This window comes from Cimex lectularius, unplaced genomic scaffold, assembly GCF_000648675.2.
Source record: "Cimex lectularius strain Harlan isolate CLEC.00 unplaced genomic scaffold, Clec_2.1 scaffold42, whole genome shotgun sequence".
Classification (NCBI taxonomy): domain Eukaryota; kingdom Metazoa; phylum Arthropoda; class Insecta; order Hemiptera; family Cimicidae; genus Cimex; species Cimex lectularius.
The window spans coordinates 1709691-1727877 of record NW_019392754.1 but is presented as its reverse complement, the minus strand read 5'-3'; the positions used below and the strand labels follow the sequence as shown (position 1 = coordinate 1727877).

Sequence of the window (18187 nt, the reverse complement as noted above, 5' to 3'; positions counted from 1 at the left end):
CAATGTTTATAAATCCCAGGTTCTGAAGATGATCTCAATAAAGACCGAAACGTTGGCACGATAAAGGAAATGTTTTTCTAAAACCTACGTCACACCAGACCCCATCTCACGATCTACAAATAATCATTGACTAAACACCACACAAAAATAAAAAGCGTCGTTAGTGCACTTGTAAAAACCTCGAACTGTCGTCCATGGGTTTTTGTACTTTCGTAATAGAGGAATAATACATTTCAAACAATACCTCAGTTTCTTGAATATTGTGCATCCCTCTAACAAAATAGGTTCAAAATTGTAAGACCAATTTTAAAAGGAAATATCTTTCAATTTAGAAAAATCATTTTTTAGTCTAGAGAAAAGAATCGTTGTTTTTTTTTTACGGTAAATTAGTGTTTCTTATTCTTCCTGTTTATTATATTGTACATCTTTGATAACAAGCATCCTTTTATTGACGTTGAATAGTTTCGTTTCAATTTCAAGCTAAAAGGACAAATTCATGTTGACAATAAGAAGCGATTAAGCACTCGGTTTTGTTCGGTCACCCACTGCCACTATAAGGTTCAATTGTATAATAATATGTTAAGAGTTTGCGAGTTAAAGTCGTTCAACTCCTTTGTTCGGTGCATGCGACAGATGAGCATAATCTCCCCTTCGAAAATGAAAGAAAAGTGAATGGAAAGGCATCTGTGGATGCCCGTCTGCTGGTCGACTCTGGCAAAAGGGTCTGCGACAATTGAAAGACGCGATTTATTGTTTACATCCCCCTGGCACCTGAATGCCATTCCAGTAGTGCAAGAGGGGTAAGATCACCCCTCGGTGAAACACGTGTACCGAATGGGTTCAGACCTGTGGCTTGGGCTGATTTGAATTCGTAATAGGGCCAAACCCCCTGCTCGACTATAAAGGAGTACTTATTACTTTGTCAAGCTCTTGGGAAACAATGCCCTCTTGATTTCTTACAGAGTCATCGGACTTTTGTTCTCGATAGGTAGAGCGTCGAGCCGCTATTTCAGCGGAAACTCTCAATATATCCCCTTACAACCTCTCAAATTTTTCCTGCATTTTGAAGAAAAAGAAACACCAACACAATCTCGTAAATTATATTTATTTAGAAATCGTGAGATTCGGTCTGGTGCGATGTAGATTTCAGAAAGACATTTTCTTTATCGTGCCTACGTTTCGATCATTATTGAGATCATCATCAGGGCTCAAAGTGTTTGTCTTCTGTGTAGTTGTGTCATTCTTGCGTGTCGTGTCGAGAGTGCCCAAAATGATCTCAACAAATATCGAAACGTTGGCACGATAAAAAAATGTTTTTCTGAAACCTACATCACACCAGACCCCATCTCACGATTTCTAAATAAATATCGATTAACGGTTAGTAATCACCACACACTCGTAAATTATTTTTATAACGTAAAACTAAACTTCAGTATACAGCGATTGTATTTGAAATTTTATAAATCATGTCAGGGGGAAAGTAAAGCTTAGTAATAAAACGTCAAACCATTATCGAATGATCACACATTTTTGCCCAAATTGACGTTTTCAACTTATTTTCAATTTATTCAAAATTAATCTTTAATTAAGGTTTTAGTTCTCATAAAAAAGTCAGTGTCACGAGCGGGATTCGAACCCACGACCTCAATACGCCGCTGCTCTACCACTTGAGCTATCGTGACCTCGCTCCACTCGGACACCAACTTCCATCTCAACCCCACCATTTGAATTTTCCCTCCTTTTTCCATTTTTCAAATGTCGTGAAATCTATTTGATTTCCGGCGACAAATGAAATGTCCACGGTGAGCATTAGTGAAGTATACTTGGTTGAGGTAAAAAAGTCTGTGTCGAACCCACGACCTCAAACGCCGCTGCTCTACCACTTGAGCTGTCGTCAATTCGATCCACTCCGATCTCAACCAAAACCGTAATTAAAGATTAATTAATTGAAAAGAATTTATTTGGTCAATCGGACCACGAAACCTAATAGACTTATTTAAAATACTAAATTTTCCCTTTGTGAAATTATAGTTTAATTCTTAAATTACAAGCGGAAAGGTTTTGTGATTTTTAATATATTTGACTGACAACGACTCGATGTGTATCAGATTACTCCATGGAAACAGTAACGACTGTTCATGCATCGCTGAACACCACCTGGATAAGCACAATTTATACTGTATAATTACAGCATGATTACTTGCAATTTTACAGCCAAGGACTCCGTATAAATAAACGTTTTTCCGTTTGGTTTTAGATTATTTTCAGGTTCATCACATCGCAGTCTTCAGTAGAAAATCTTACAAAACAAAACTATTGTTAGCAAAGATGTCCGCTCACATTTAACAATGATAAAACTTTTATTTAATATGTGCTCTACATTAACATATTTTTCAAGGGAGAATAATTAAGAATTGGAATTTTCTCTTACATCCTTCGATGCATTCCATTGTTTGTTTCTTTTCAAATCTCAACATGAGTTTTCTGGTTTGTTTGTGTCCAGTGAATGAATTCTATAGTTTACTCACTTTCATTGTGTCTTCTTTCCTAAAAGGTATTGGTAGTTTGGATCCAAATGACACAAAAGCGTTCAGGGCATATGAGCTTTTCAGCCGACCTCTGATTGGCAAGGACATCCACTTCTGATTGTAGCCTGCTGATCGACACATTGCAAGAGTTAACTGTTTCTTTTTAGAAGCTAGACCATCTCGATTACAACCCACCGCATTGAAATTTAATAAAGCATTAAAAATCTTGCAAAAGTAGAAAAAGATCATACTGTGAATAAAAGGAGCTGGGTTACGAATTTCTTCCGCACCCATCTTGTTCTCCATATTGTTTACAAGCTCCGTCTGTTTAAAAAAATTGTCAAATACTTTAAAAGAAAAATCTTTGAAAAGTGATTTACATGTTCAAAAATCAATTTTTACTTAGCAACCTTTTCTTTGAAAAACCAACATTTTTTGTGAAATTATCATATATGTATGTCCCGTGCAGAGGCCTGAATAATTCAGAAAGTTGTCCCACATCAAATAGGACTGAAAAGTCCCAATTGACCAAAGTCTGATAATTGACTAATCTACCTCAAGTACGCATTGTGACTTCCCTTTTAAGATTCGGAGTCTCTTCATTCTTTGTTTCTTTCATTCTACTGTTTCTTTCTTCCCAGTAGGATTTTGTTTGTGTCCTGTAGGGAGTCCATCGTTTCCTCACATTAACCATGTCTTCTTTTCTAAGATTTTAGGAATTATTCATTATCACTCAATTAATCTTTGAGTAAGATATTGGTCGAGATAAAAAAGTGAGTGTCATGAGCGGGATTCGAACCCACGACCTTCGACTAAATACGCTGCTGCTCTAACCACTTCAGCTTTCGAGACTTCGATCCACACGGACACAGACTTCCAATCTCAACCCCAAATTTTGAATTTTTCCTCCTTTTTGCCATCTTTCAAATGTCGTGTAATCTGTTTGATTGTCGGCGACAAATGAATTGGCCACGGAGAGCTTTAGTGAAGTATACTTGACCAAATAAATTATTTTCAATTAAATAATCTTTAAATAAGTTATTGGTCAAGATAAAAAATTTGAAAAACGGCAAAAAGGAGGGAGAATTCAAGGTTGGTTACCAAGTGGTAGAGCAGCGGCGTATTGAAGTCGTGGGTTCGAATCCCGCTCGTGACACTGACTTTTTTATCGCGACTAATACCTTACTTAAAGATTAATTAATTGAAAAGAATTTATTTGATCCACGAAACCTGATCGATTATTCATAATATGGATCACTATACACGAAAGAATTCAGGTAAAGCAGCCCTCTTCCTTACAAGCATACGCTTATTTGTTTTTACCCCTTCAGCTGGGAGCCAGCAAGGTGTAACTTTAATGCTCTCATGGGTCTGTCTGGCTATCCGACATAACACTGATTTTTTTATCCACTGATGAAATTGGATTGAGTAAATCTCATAATTTCATGGGTTTCTTCTTGAAATATAATGGTGCAATAAGCAAAAACTGAAAAAAACCTAAAACAGACTGTTTCTAATCGAATAAACCAAATGCTAAAAATTCGACCGTCTAAGCTACGGTTATTCGGAAAAAAAATAATGATCAGGAACGGTCAAGTTTATTAGGTAATTTATTAAAATATTACATAAGCGGAAACTTTTTTATCTACTCCTCTTCAAACTTAGTTTTCCCTCCTCCTCCCTTTTCGTAATGTTGTTAAAGGAATAAAACTTGTTGATTACCCCTATGGACCATTGGATAAACAAGCCCTTATCCTTCAGACTGTTTGGATTAACTTGAACAGAGTGGACCTACATAAATATTGTTTCTCATCAGGAATCCTGGGAGCGGGCAGACCGACCCTTCAAAAAGCACTCCTTTTGATGTGCCCTTTTTCTCCATCCCGCTTGAATGATTTGTAAGAAAATCGTGATATAATAAAAAAAAACACTAAACACGTCTCATTTTCTCTACCTTAGCAACAAAAACAGCAGAATGTTTGCATGCTTAGCTTTTTTTTTATAATATTGTATTTGTGTGTTGTATGTCTATTTACAAAAAGGTCTGGTGTTGTAGCAAAATATATGACCCTTTTCTTTTTTGTATTTGGTCGATTTCAATGGTTGTAAAGATGACGGACTCACTTCTAGGCAAAAGTGACATCAAGATATACGAATAGAGGGATAAGGAAAAAAGAGGCGGCCAAAAAGCCTTCTGCACCACGACCTGAGGTTTTTTATAACTGTCTGGCCAGTTTCAGGTTGTTAATCAACCTAGCCTTTTCAGTGGCTCCTTAGGGTAGGATCTTGCTTGTGGCTTTTCCTGTACTAGTTGCAAGAATCTGAACCCACATAGACCTTCACAAAACATAAAGAGTTCTGCGTTCTCATCCTCTTCCTGGCAGTATCTGCACAGTGTTTCTTCTGTCTGGGTACCTATACCCGTCTGTACTACCCTATACCCGTCCTTTCCTAAATTTCCTTCCTTTGCCTTACCCTCTCTGCTTTGGAAGAGGCTTCTTGGGTTATTGAACTCCCTGCAGGCAACGGGTGCATCAGTAGGGGGTTTGTACGAACTCCCGGGTGGGCGATCAGTCCTACCTTAAAAATAATACTGAACTACGGGAGTAGAGTATCCAAGCGGTTCTAATAATTGAGGTTGGTCTCGTGGTGGTCGTGGTTTGCAAACAAATTTTACCTTAGCTGGAGTTACCGGCAAACTAGATCCGGAGATAGAATGCCTTCTCTATCTCACCGGGGGTGGTGAAAGACACGGCTGAAAGTCTGTGAGAGAAGCCACAAAACTGTTTTTTCTTCAAGGCTCATTTATAGATGTGCTCTTTACAGGGCACTTCTGAACTTGGTTGCACCACTTCGCTAGCCAAGGAATGTCCATGTATGTAAAATCTTCCTGGTGTTCTCCTCTAGAACACTGGGCGTCTGAGAAGTCCCCTCGGGGAAAAGTTCGGACGTTAACGTTCCTCATTGGTCTCAACACCCATGAGTAAAGATGCGAACATGTGCCCAGCCAGGAGTTCAAGACCTCCAGTCACAGACCACCAGATTGCCGGCAAAGTATCGAAAGCAGATATCCTTGGATTATTGGTGGTTGGTGCAGATTATACTTGAACAAAATGTTCAAAATTTATGTCTATATAGTTTATTAGAACACATAAAAATCTATGACTTTTGTTAGAATTAAGTACTGGGAAGTTTTGATAGGGGGATAGTGGCTGAATGGGATGCCTGGCTGAATCCAACACTTCTAATCCGTAAGTCCCTGTCGGCTTTACTCAGGATTTACAAAGCAGCGTTTATTCGTGAGGCGTAATTCAGAGCCTTTAACAAAAAGACGTGAATGAGCCTTACATCTTGTCATAAATTCAAAACTCATATGCAAATCTTAAAGCATAAAGGCTCAAATCAGTGAAACGTCGGTTCAATTGTGTCGTTGTTAATGAACCAATCATACCTTGTTCGAAGTTGGGAGAGGATAATAATGAAGTAAACTACACAACGGATCTTTTTGTGAAGTGTAAATATTATTTGGAAAGGAACAACTTACTTGAAAAAATCACTGTATTGTGTGTAAAGTTGGTGGTTCGAGAATGGATGAGATGTCATCTATGTTCAATTGCTAAAGTATATGGGTCAGATTTCTACTTTGAGGTTGACCAGCATGGATAGGATAATGTACAGCAAAAATACATTTCATTAACTGGAAAACACTGTTCAGTTAGGTAGCTATGAGGTGGATGAATAGATGGATACCATTGACCATGAACAGTAAGCCCGGATGATCAAACCTAACCTAAAAATACATTTCCTTCAAGCAAGACCTCATGAAAGGAGTCTACAACGGAACGACACTGTTAAATAATTGAGTGGCAGTTGCCAAAAAATGATGGTCCAGAATCATATTATGAGAATTTCGAGTTCGAAGAATTATTTTTAATAGAAGCTTTTTTAATTTTTTTCACCAAAATGTGTATGATTTTTTGGTTTAAACTTAAAATAGGAAAAATTAAAAAGCGGTTATGACAGCTGGAATTAAGAAATTCTTAAAACACGGCGGTTTTCGAAGGTTTGGCATCGCCCCCTTCGCATCATCAGCAAACGGTCATCAGGAACAAGTCACCGCCCCCGCTTGACTCACAAAACGAAGGTTAAATTGTGAATCAGTGTACATGACATTCATACAAACGCACGCGATACGGATTTTAATGAGGGCCAGATATTACGTGATATAAAGGCTGAGTTATGGCTCAGGGGTTGGAAATTAATGACGTGTAAACGTCGGCCCTGTGGGAACGGACAAGATAATGTTGTATTGTCTAACTCACCCCCAGGGCGACCGACGGACAGCCTAGTAAAGAACTAGCTGTATTGATCTACTGGATTGACTCGTAATAACCGCAGGGAGGATCTATTCCGTCGGTTACGACCCAAGGGAATCTTTCAGACCATGTATCCCAACTACACAATTTCGGCCTTAGGTTTGTTAAATTTCAACCTTTTTGGGCTCCAAATCTAAAAACAATGTATGTCAGAAAAGGGATATTTGACTAGCAAATGAGGAAAACAGCATTACAAAAAGTTTAAAAAAAATTTTATTAATACGTTTTACATTTAGCTTGAAAAATATATAATTCGGCTCAATTCAGGTACATTTTTTATCAGTAAGGAAACAATCTGTTTTTATTTATCGGAAACGTTTGACAAAAATTTGAAACTCCGTGTGAGGCGGAGGTGGGTTGAAAGAAGGCTCGCCTTTGTCGTTAAGGAAATCTTTGTAGAACAGGCCGTAGATCTTTTCGTAGTTCATGGAACTAACTAAATCAGCTGTGTACTTGCTGGTGCATTCGACCTTGACGCCCGTGAAGCCGGAATTCCTCGCGTGATCCTCGGTCGCTTCGACCAGCTTCCGCGCCATTCCTTGCCTCCGATGAGACTTGTCGACAGAAAGGAGGTGAAGAGACATGAGACCGGGTTCAGATTTGCCCGTCGCCTTTTCAGCATATTCGAACATCCTGAAAAGCTGTAGAAACAAAATTTGTTAATTTTTTAGCAGTTTCTTAATTATAAAACAGATTCTGGCAAACTCCAGGTCAAAGTCAGCCTTTTATGTATACACCTGACCGTGATATTTGAATATTACAATCGGTAAATGTTGTTTTCGACTATGCATTTGAAACTCTCTAAATTTATCCAGCCCGACATACATCAAAAATTCTCCAGGCTATTTCAGATGGAGTCTGTTTATAACGATATTCATGTTTGTACAAGTCTAAATCAAAGACCGTTATATAAAATTGTACCTTTTAACAACCTACCTAATCCTCTGATCTATTGTGCTCCCCTATTTTTATAATTATCTGGCCAGTTTCAGGTTGTTAATCAACCTAGCCTTTCCAGTGGATTCTTGTACTAGTTGCAAGAATCTGAACCCCATAGACCTTCACAAAACATAAAAAGTGTTCGACGGTCTCATACTCTTCCTGGCAGTATCTGCACAGTGTTTATTCTGTCTGTGTACCTATACCCGTCTGTACTAACCTATATCCTTCCTTTCCTAATTTTCCTTTCTTCTCCTTACTCCCCTGGCAGAGGCATCCTGGGAACAGAACCAGCACCCCTCAGACAACGAGTGCATCAGTAGGGGGTTTGTAACCTAATCCTCTGATCTAACAGCTTTCACGTTACTTGAAGCGAAAGTAGCTCTGTAAATCTTTAGGCGATAATTACCGTTTACTGTTTTATATAAGCTGAAATGAGCACACGCAGTTACCCTAATCACAATAAATTGATCACCCCGATTGATTGAGCCCGAGTATTACACACCGCGGCTTTTGGTAGACCTCAGTCTTATCCGTACAGCCACCAACCATGGGCTATCAACAGCTAAGTCATTTCAGTCCGCAACACAATCAGTTTCTAGTTACCCTTGCTTATTTACAAGTAGAATTTACAATTCATTCAGTTAGTGTGTTGGAGTACTTGATATTCCTCCATTACACGTATTATTACTTAAATCCTCTAAGTAGCGGTCTATGGGTTTTTCAAAATTTTGCCCACACACGCTAATAAATACAATCAGTATAAACAAAATACGTTATATATCAGTACTATAATAAATTATTTTATAAATTGTGAATAAAAGTGTTAATAGAATTTCTGATAAAAATTTGTGTGCCGATATAAACTCCATTGGTGTCAGAAGTTTGGTAGTGAAGTGGTTACCTGATAAGATCAATTGGTTGGGCATGGGAGGGGTTATTTATTTCTTCAAAATGATGGTGTAAAACTGAATAAGCAAACATTTGATTGTTCTCCACAATTAACTCACTAAATCTATCTTTTTTCCATTTATTTATTTTACAACTGGATCTAAAATCCAACAAACAAAAATTTTAGTGTGTGGTGATTAGTGACCGTTAATCGATATTTATTTAGAAATCGTGAGATGCCGTCTGGGTGTCACTTTTCCACATCCAAAATGTAATTGTAATATGTAAACAATGTTTGTAAATCCCAGGCCCTGAAGATGATCTCAATAAAGATCGAAACGTTGGCACGATAAAGAAAATGTTTTTCTGAAACCTACCACCAGACCGCATCTCACGATTTCTAAATAAAAATTATAGTATTTACAATTATAAACACAATATTGCATGAACATTTATATGTCTGGATGATTTATTTAAACAGCCACCATCCAGGAAAGTGGCCGTATTGGCCATCATGGCGTGAAGTCAACCGCAGACCGTAGAAGTTGCTGAAGTTAGATATTCAGATAGTCACGAGACCACCTGCTCTTCAGTTTCCTAAGAGGGTTGGAAGGAATGGTTGAGCTGGACAGGTTGCGAATTAACGGGTTGTCATGAGAATTTGGGACGTAGGTTATTTAGAGATCGGAGTAAATAGTATGACTGGTGAAGCAAAATGAGCATCACTATTGTGCGAAGAAGTCCGGATTATAGGGATGGAATTTTGTTAACATGGAAACGCCTGGCTGTCCCATATAGTTCCAGTCCGTAGGTCTAAATTGGGGCGATTAGGGTAGTGTATAATAATTTTTTGTTAAGTAATGTCGGTTTAGATCTTTTGTCAACAAGTCTCTTCAGCATTTTAAATCGAAGGTTACAGTCAATTCGTTTTAGTGAGGTGTGTGGATTCCACAACAGTCTTGTCCAAGTAATGTCCAAGATGTCGTATACTCTTCACTGGAGGAATTAGGGTGCCGTATAAATAGACGGGTGAGAGGGTTGTATGTTTAAGATTGAAAACTAAGTATTTAGATTTTTGATTGTTTAACTTGATTCTACACTGTCGTCACCAAGGTTCAAGCATATGAAGATGGGATTGGAAGATGCGGATGGAACTAACAGAATCAATGTTTGGGTGAAGATTGCCATTTCAACGGCGTATGTGAAGGTTAAGGTGTCGGAATGTAATGGAAGACCAGACGTAAAGAAGGAGTAAAGTAAGGGAGCAAATGTTCTTCGCTGGGGAACGCTGGCTTAAATGGGAGAAATAAAAAAGGAAGAGTTACCTTGGGTTACTTGGAAGTATAGGTTTTGTTAGGAAGGATTTGAGGATAAGGTAGTATGTAAATGGAAGGATGCCCTTTAGCTTACACAATAAACCATCTTGCCACACACGACCAAAGGCCTGGGATATGCCAAGGAAACACAAGGGCAGTATTGATTAAGCATGAGGGAGTTAGCGATGGTGTCGACAACACGGTGCGCGTAGTGAATATTCGAGTGGTAGCCGCGGTATCCAAATATGTGATCGGCGATGATATTTAAGGGACAGTGCACAGAGGTCGGCTTTATTGGCCGTAACGAAAGCCTACCGAACAACCTCAACGGATGCCTTACAAACACCGCTGGACTTACAAGCAAGGGCTATGACCGCCGCCTGGGAGATAGCAAATGGACACCAACCCAGTATCCATGTCACGAGCGCACAAGATGCGATAGATGGTTGCGGGAGGAGTGGCAGCGCCGGAGGGATACGTCGACTAAAGGTAGACATACCTACGCCATTTTCCCGAATGTTGAAAGGCGACTTGATACAAGACATGTCAGTGTAGACCACTGGACGTCGCAACTTCTGACTGGGCATGGCGACTTTTCGGCGAAATTGTTTAAATTCGGCCTGAAGCCCAGCCCATCATGCCCGTGTGGAGATCTGGAAACGGCTGACCATGTAGCCTTCTTTTGCGAAATGTTCATCGTACCTCGCACGAGATGGCTATACGAAACGAATTATGACGTAGCAAACATGGACTCACTTCGGGGTATGATTGCTAGTAGAGCCGGGTTTAAGGCTACCCAAAAATTTTGGAGGGCCGTGATGAAGCAAAAAGGTTGGCCAGCCTAGCAAGCAGCGCCGCTGAAGCACCAAGACCATCGCTTAACACAGCTTTATAAAATTGCCATATCATTGCTCTTCCCCCATTTCCCAAACGGACGCCTCCGCGGGGCCCATCCTGGAGCGAGATTTCGGCGCTAAGTTTCAGAAGGCAGAAATCACCACAAAGCTACTCAAGGATTACCTAACCAACCACAAGCAAGAATCAAGAAAGTAACGGAAAGGCCATACCTCCCCCACTTAATATTGGTTGGGTTGAGATGCGACCGTCAGTCAAACACAAAGAATTAATAAGAGAACAAATAAGAACAAGATTGGGGAGAGTGAGGAGCATTTATTATTATTATTATTACTTTTTTTTAAAAATGCCCTCTCATTCTGACTCCTAAGTTCTGTCAGCTTCCGTCTATAATAAAAAAGCAACACAAATCTGAAAGCCATAAACGGCTTTAGGAACAGTATAAAGAAAGAAGGCCAAGACGATGTTTAAGGGACAGCACTATTTCCATATCAGGCAGCACTCCAACACGCTCTCTATACGGAATGACACCCTTCAATGTCGTGGGACACATCTAGAAAATTGCGTCTACTGGCTAGACACACCTACTGTCTATTACGCCGGCTTTTCTACAAAAATAGTGTCCGTGTTTCAACCTTGCATGACTTATTCCTTATTGGGTGAAGATGACTCCTTTTGTCAGATCATACGAGTGGAACATATCAATAATCCACCCATCCTACCGATGCTTCCGTTTCCTTCCGCGTGACAAAATCTTGTTATTTTATTGCATTTTTACCGTCAGAGTATCGTGGTGTTATGTCGGGAAGTTGGGCGGGCCTTTGCCGCCTCGACCTCTACTTTTTTTTCTTCGTCCAAACCTTTGATACAAACAACTACCACCATTTACCAAGTGCTCCACTTCATGGTATCTATCCAAAAGAGAACAAGGGTCGACGGAGGACCTGCATGGCCAGCAGTAACCTTACAGAGGTTGCTACAGGCAAGGTAGGCACACAAGCGCGTGACAAATAGCATGCAATTCCGCCAAGCAAACGCAACATGCGATAGGTAAGAAACTAGTTGCATTCAAATGCAATAGTTTGAAATGATAAATAAACGGTATAACGTTGACTATTCTTTATTATATTCAGGTTTTAAAATAAAGCCCAGCAATGTTGTTAGCAACTGTAACCTTACCTCTTGAAAGAAAGGATCGTCTTCGCTCGGATCGTCACATTCTGGCTCGTTGTCATTGTCATAATTGAGAGCTGTGCCGACGATCTTTCCTGTATTGTCCACGGCGATGAAAGACAAATTTTGGGGAAGCGCCTTCAAAGCAAACATGTCCTCCATGGACATACGACCTCTCGCGTCCATCGTCAGAGGCTCGTCGAGAAAGAAAGATTCTGTCAAGTGCCGGTATATGGCTTCCGCATCGTTTTCCGTCGCTCTAATAACCGTCCAATTGACCACTGGAAAATAAGGATGACCGATGATGAAATAGTCTTCATAAATTTTTTGAAATTGCTCAATTTTGATTATTACTCTTCGACGTTCTCATAATCATGACCCAATTAGATTTTCAATTTAAAAAGTAATTGGGCCAGATCAATAACGAGTTATTGAACGCTTTGGGAAATACAATTGATTATAATAATTCAACGCTTGTAAACAAAGCTTCGACCAGTCCGAGCCTAAAGATAAATCGATGTTTGTTCAATTAATGATATAATTTACCTTAATTGAAATACAGCTGAGTATCAACATACTTAACAAAGACCATGCTTAGTATTTTAGTTTTTCTTGGATTACAATGCAAACAGACTAATATTTCTAAATATTTATATTAAACTATAGCCTGTTGTGCATAGAATATCGATACATCGAATTTTGTGAAATTTCAAGCTTTATAAGTGATTCAAACAGTTTTTCTTAAATTATTGCGAATTCACTAGATTTCGTGGTCTGCTTGACCAATTAATATCTTTCAATTAATTAAGGTTTTTAGTTGAGATAAAAAAGTTAATGTCATGAGCGGGATTCGAACCCACGACCTTCGGCTAGATACGCCGCTGCTCTTCAAAAATTCATCGTATACTAAAATAATTAAACCAATGGAATTTGAGTAAAATGTAGCGAAAAATGAAACCTTCTGGGCTTCTCATGAACAATTAACTGACAGTGAAGAAATAGATAAAAAAATTTAATTGATGCCAAATCAAAAAATACAGACTTTAAAAAATTAAAGTATCGTATCAAAACTAAAATTATTAAATTCACTAATTTTCGAGGTCCGATTGACCAAATAATATCTTTCAAGTAATTAATCTGTATTTAAGATATTGGTCGAGATAAAAAAGTCAGTGTCACGAGCAGGATTCGAACACACAACTTTCGCCTAAATACGCCGCTGCTCTACCACTTGGGCTATGAAGGGAGGTTGAGAAAAAAAAGGAGGGAAAATTCAAAAGGTGGGGTTATGATGGGAAGTTAGTGTCCGAGTGGATCGAAATCACAATAGATCAAATGGTAGAGCCGTATATAGACTAAGGTCGTGGGTTCGAATCCCGCTTGTTACACTGACTTTTTTTATCTTAACCAATAACTTAAATACAGATTAATTAACTAAAATTATTGATGTTTTTTCTTTTCTGGAAGTGGCGATGATAATGAGCACAATAACCTTTATTTTATTTTCCTTTTATTTTTCCGCTATCTATTTCCGGGGCCCTCCTTCATGGCTACATTAATTAAGAATAAAATTTATTTGTATTACAATAATAAAAACTTATTAAATTAAATCCAGCAGCAATGTAGTTCCGACATTTGGAGAGCTTATAAATAGTTTTGTTTCAGACTTAACCTTTATCTCGACCACACCGCCCTCTATCTTTTCCTCACTGTGTTACGTAATCACTTAAAAATTGGTGTATTGACAGGTTTGTTTCTACCTCCATTTTTTATACCAAATCTATTCAAGGTATTTGCTTTCATTGACATTAAAAATTAGAAATTCAAAGGCACTAAAAAAACTTAATAACTAGTATCGTAAAGTACCCACTGAGCATAAAACATACTGCAATGTTACTTTTGGTTTGAGACAATTATAGGTAAGTACACATCATAATGTACAAAATAAATAAATTACTGTATATACAGCACAACAAAAGTGAATTAAATAAATAAAATTACATGCATAATAAATAGTTAAATAAATATCAGGACACAAGCAACTACACTCGACTAAAACTATGATATATATTAAACAATATTAACGCTTACTTCTGTCTTTATACAATCTTATTAATTTCTAAGATTTTTCCTTTTGGGAGTTTTTCAACAAATTGATCTTTTCATTTATTTGAGCAGGCTCTCCAACACATTAAGTTTCACTGAAACAAACACGACACTACAAGAATAGCGCAACATTTTATGCGAGTATGAAATCCTTAGTTCAAAATTTATATATTTAAATTTCTATTGTATTTTTCTCATTCAACGTATATTTTGTAATTCACCCAGACTCTGAAGATGGCCCGAGTAAAGGTCGAAACGTCGGGGTGGAAACGAAAAGTTGTTTTTTTAAACAAGTCATTCCTGACCATGCCTCACTACTTCAACAAATTATTTCTGAAAAGAGTTATTTTTAATCATTTTCCACATCTAATCTGAGCAACCTTCGCGGTGATATTGACAAACGGATGACACTTGTTGAAGCGACCAGACGAGAACTTCGTGCAGAGCGGCTATAATAATCTAAAAATAGCATCCATTCACATATCGACATTGAAAAGGAGCGACAGACATGCAACTTTCACCTAAGTCCCTACCACCCGTGGTCGTAGATAACTTACAATATGGGATTATTGATATTATTAAGGTAAATTTTATGGTAAATAGACCTTTCTGTTTGATTTGAATCAATTGACAATTCATATTTCGGTTTAAATATTTTTATTTTTTTACCCAACCCTTCCTCGTAGAAATATTTTTCGTATTATTAATTTACCTAAGCTAATAGGTCTTCGCCTTGCTGGATAATGCTTTTGAATAAATTTTTAATAATAAACATTTTTTGGTTTAGTACATTTTGTGTTACATAGTACAAAAAGGGTCTTACATTATCACCCTTTTTTGAAACAGAATTATGCATCAAAACGTAAGGGATTTATTACAATTAATTAAGGTTTTTAGTTGAGATAAAAAAGTCAATGGCACGAGCGGGATTCGAACCCACGATCTTCGGCTTGACACGCCGCTGCTCTACCACTTGAGCTATCGTGACCTGGATCCACTCGGACACCAACTTCCCATCTCAACCGCACCTTTTGAGTTTTCCCTCCTTTTTGCCATTTTTTGCCAAAAGAAAGAAAATAAAGATGGATCAAGTCAGTTTTTATAGCTAGCTTTAAGGGTGAGTAATTAATACATAAAAAAGTAAACTTTCAACTATCTGTCATGTAAACTATTCTTTGAGATGTGTCACTTTTTTGTGGATGTGTGATATGTAAATAAAGATTCCGAAATCGTGAGATGCGGTCTGGTGTGATGTAGGTTTCAGAAAACATTGTCTTCATCATGCCAACGTTTCGATCTTTGTTGAGATCATCTTCAGGGCATGGGATTTATAAACATTGTTTAAATTTCACAAATACATGTAGAATGTGAAAAAAAATATTATGAATTTATACAATTCTCGAACTTTTAGATTTAACAAAATATACAATGCTAGAAAATTTTTGATTTAAAAAGGAATGAATTTATACAATGCTAGAAAATTTTAGATTTAAAAAAGGAATGAATTTATACAATTCTAGAAAATTTTAGATATAAAAAATGAATTTATACAAAGCTAGAAAATTTTAAATTCAATCAAAGTATTCGTACTCAATGTAATTCTATTCCTACCCCATCCTAGATTCAGTAAACCAGATTGCTTGATCATTTCTGAATATTTTCAGTCTTACAGACGTGCTTCAGCTTGTTGCCATCTTCAGTGGTGGTGTTGTAGTTAAAAAAGAATATGAGGATATATTCTGGTTGCGGGAAGGTTTGAGATTTAAAAAAAAAAAAAAAATGAAAAAAGGAGGGAAATTTCAAAAGGTGCGGTTGAGGGTTATCCGAGAGAATCGAGGTCACGATAGCTCAAGTGGTAGAGCAGCGTTGTATCAAGCCGAAGATCGTGGGTTCGAATCCCGCTCGTGCCATTGACTTTTTTATCTCAACTAAAAACCTTAATTAATTGTAATATATTAATTGGTCAAGCGGACCACAAAATTAGTGTATGTAAAGGATTTATGTTTATGTTTATACGAACATGATTTTGGCCTACAAAATACAAATCATTATTTATTCTATGAAAATCCGGAACAACAACGGCAAGCGTTGAACACCTGTCTATTTGAGAACAAACAAACTTCCGATCAAACTCGTTTAGATTTTACACATCATTTCTGCTTAGATTGTGCAGAATCAGAATGGCATTTTACCAAAAATATTCGAATATTTGTAAATTTTATTTGAAAAAAGTTGAGCAATACTTTTGTAAAATAAATGCAGTGACCATTCATGCAATGCTAGTGGTTCGCATAAACTAATAAAGAATGAGAAACAAATGTGTGTGATATGTGCTTTTCAACATATTTTTATCGTAATAAAAATTATATTTTTACTTTAAAATTAATTTCTTTTCCTAACAAATATAAAGAATTTAAACAAGTTTCGCCTAAGAACGTTTACAAGATTTGATTTATTTCAATTAATTAATCTTTCCGTAAGGTATTGGTTGAAATAAAAATTACCTTACTTAATGAATAATTAATTGAAAAGAATTTATTTGGTCAATCGGACCAGGAAACCTAACCGATTTGATTTGTGTTTCCCGTTGCTAAGCATAGAACAAAATCTATGCTTAGAAAGAGAAGCTCCGTTTATTATATTAGTGATATAAAAGCTATAAAAGCTACTACTTTAAATCATAATTTTCCTGAATTATAATACAAAACAGAAGTATAAATTTAAACTGTAAACCTTCCAATAAGTGAAAGAGACGGCGATGATATTTAAAATTTTTAGTTGTTGAGTCATTGAAGGTAAGAAAGTATGAAAGATAGTACAGAGTAATTGCAACAAACTTGTTAACAGGAAACACATAAGAAGACAGACAAAAGCTAAACAAAATTTAATACTTACTTTTGATTCATCCAGGCGTGAACCCATTCAGATCAAGGCACAGACTAAACCTCGTAATCTGTCGTTATGCAACATGTTTCCCCTCCATGTTAACAGTCAACAAATATTTCAACAATCGCTTCTTTCCAATAAACGGCCTTGGGAAAGCACTACAAACGCGTGTGTGCCAGTTTCCGCTTTCGTATAACAACAGGTTTGTTGTATTCGATAAAAATTTGGACTTTATTGTTTTATATTAAAAACAGGTTTAAAAAAATTTAATCATTTATTGTCTTTATTTTTGGTTAGGTGCAACACATTAAATATGATTTTTGGCTAGTAAACCGACAATGTTGAAAATAAGTCCAGATATAAATACATTAACACCATGATTCTTCATTCTGAATTAAATATTTTCACAGAAACCTGACTGAATGATGATAAAACATGGAACTTGGCTTTCAAAATTATGTCATACTCAGAAGTACCTTCCTATGTCCTATATTCGCATATTTTTATTCATCTGTGTTATTGTACTTACAAGTATACACACAAGTTTTTATATTTATTTCAATATTTATATTTAATTATATAATATAAATATAATTAGGATACTAAAGATGAGATGATGTATCGATCTGCTTGCTGAACAACTTGAACAAAAGGATTCATTATGAGAAAAAATTACTGCATTTCTTCTAGTGTTCAAATGTGGGTCTAGTTCTGTTTTTGATTTATTTTTGTTCTATTTTATTTCATCAATGTTCAAATATTTGTTTTATTTGTTGTTTTCCTATTATTTACACGAAATGTATATTTGTATTTAATAAGCATTATTTGCCTGTCTATGAAAAAAAATTGTTATAAAAATGCTGTATCTACTTAGGCCATGTGCGATGGATTGTCTCGAATCATTCGTTCATATTATCAATACGCGTCTAATAGTATAATTTTATATATTTTTTTTTCTGTCGCGACTGAATTAAGGACAAGAGATATATTATCTAGGTTGTGTGATAAGTTATTATTACGATATCCTGTTAACTGTGAACACAATCGTTATTCTTGCAGATGTTTTCAGAATGATGATGAAGTACGACCAAATAACACCCGTAACACGAATTTGCAG

At 36.8% G+C, this 18187-nt stretch overlaps 1 protein-coding gene and 1 non-coding gene across 2 annotated transcripts; both read right to left on the bottom strand.

Moving 5' to 3' along the window:
- Positions 1-7099: 7099 nt before the first annotated feature.
- Positions 7100-17161, bottom strand: LOC106673965. Its single transcript, XM_014406374.2, has 3 exons — positions 17080-17161; positions 12085-12359; positions 7100-7545 (listed from the first exon to the last, which is right to left on the bottom strand). Coding segments are annotated over exons 1-3 (612 nt in total). The 5' UTR covers positions 17081-17161; the 3' UTR covers positions 7100-7209.
- Positions 15100-15172, bottom strand: Trnad-guc. Its single transcript has one exon. It is a non-coding gene; the product is annotated as a tRNA-Asp (tRNA).
- Positions 17162-18187: the final 1026 nt, after the last annotated feature.

Bases quoted from the DNA above. Each gene is read 5' to 3' on its own strand.
- LOC106673965 (XM_014406374.2), bottom strand. The intron at 7,546-12,084 runs GTAAGGTTACAG...TTGTTTCTACAG, and splicing joins ACGATCCTTTCTTTCAAGAG to CTTTTCAGGATGTTCGAATA.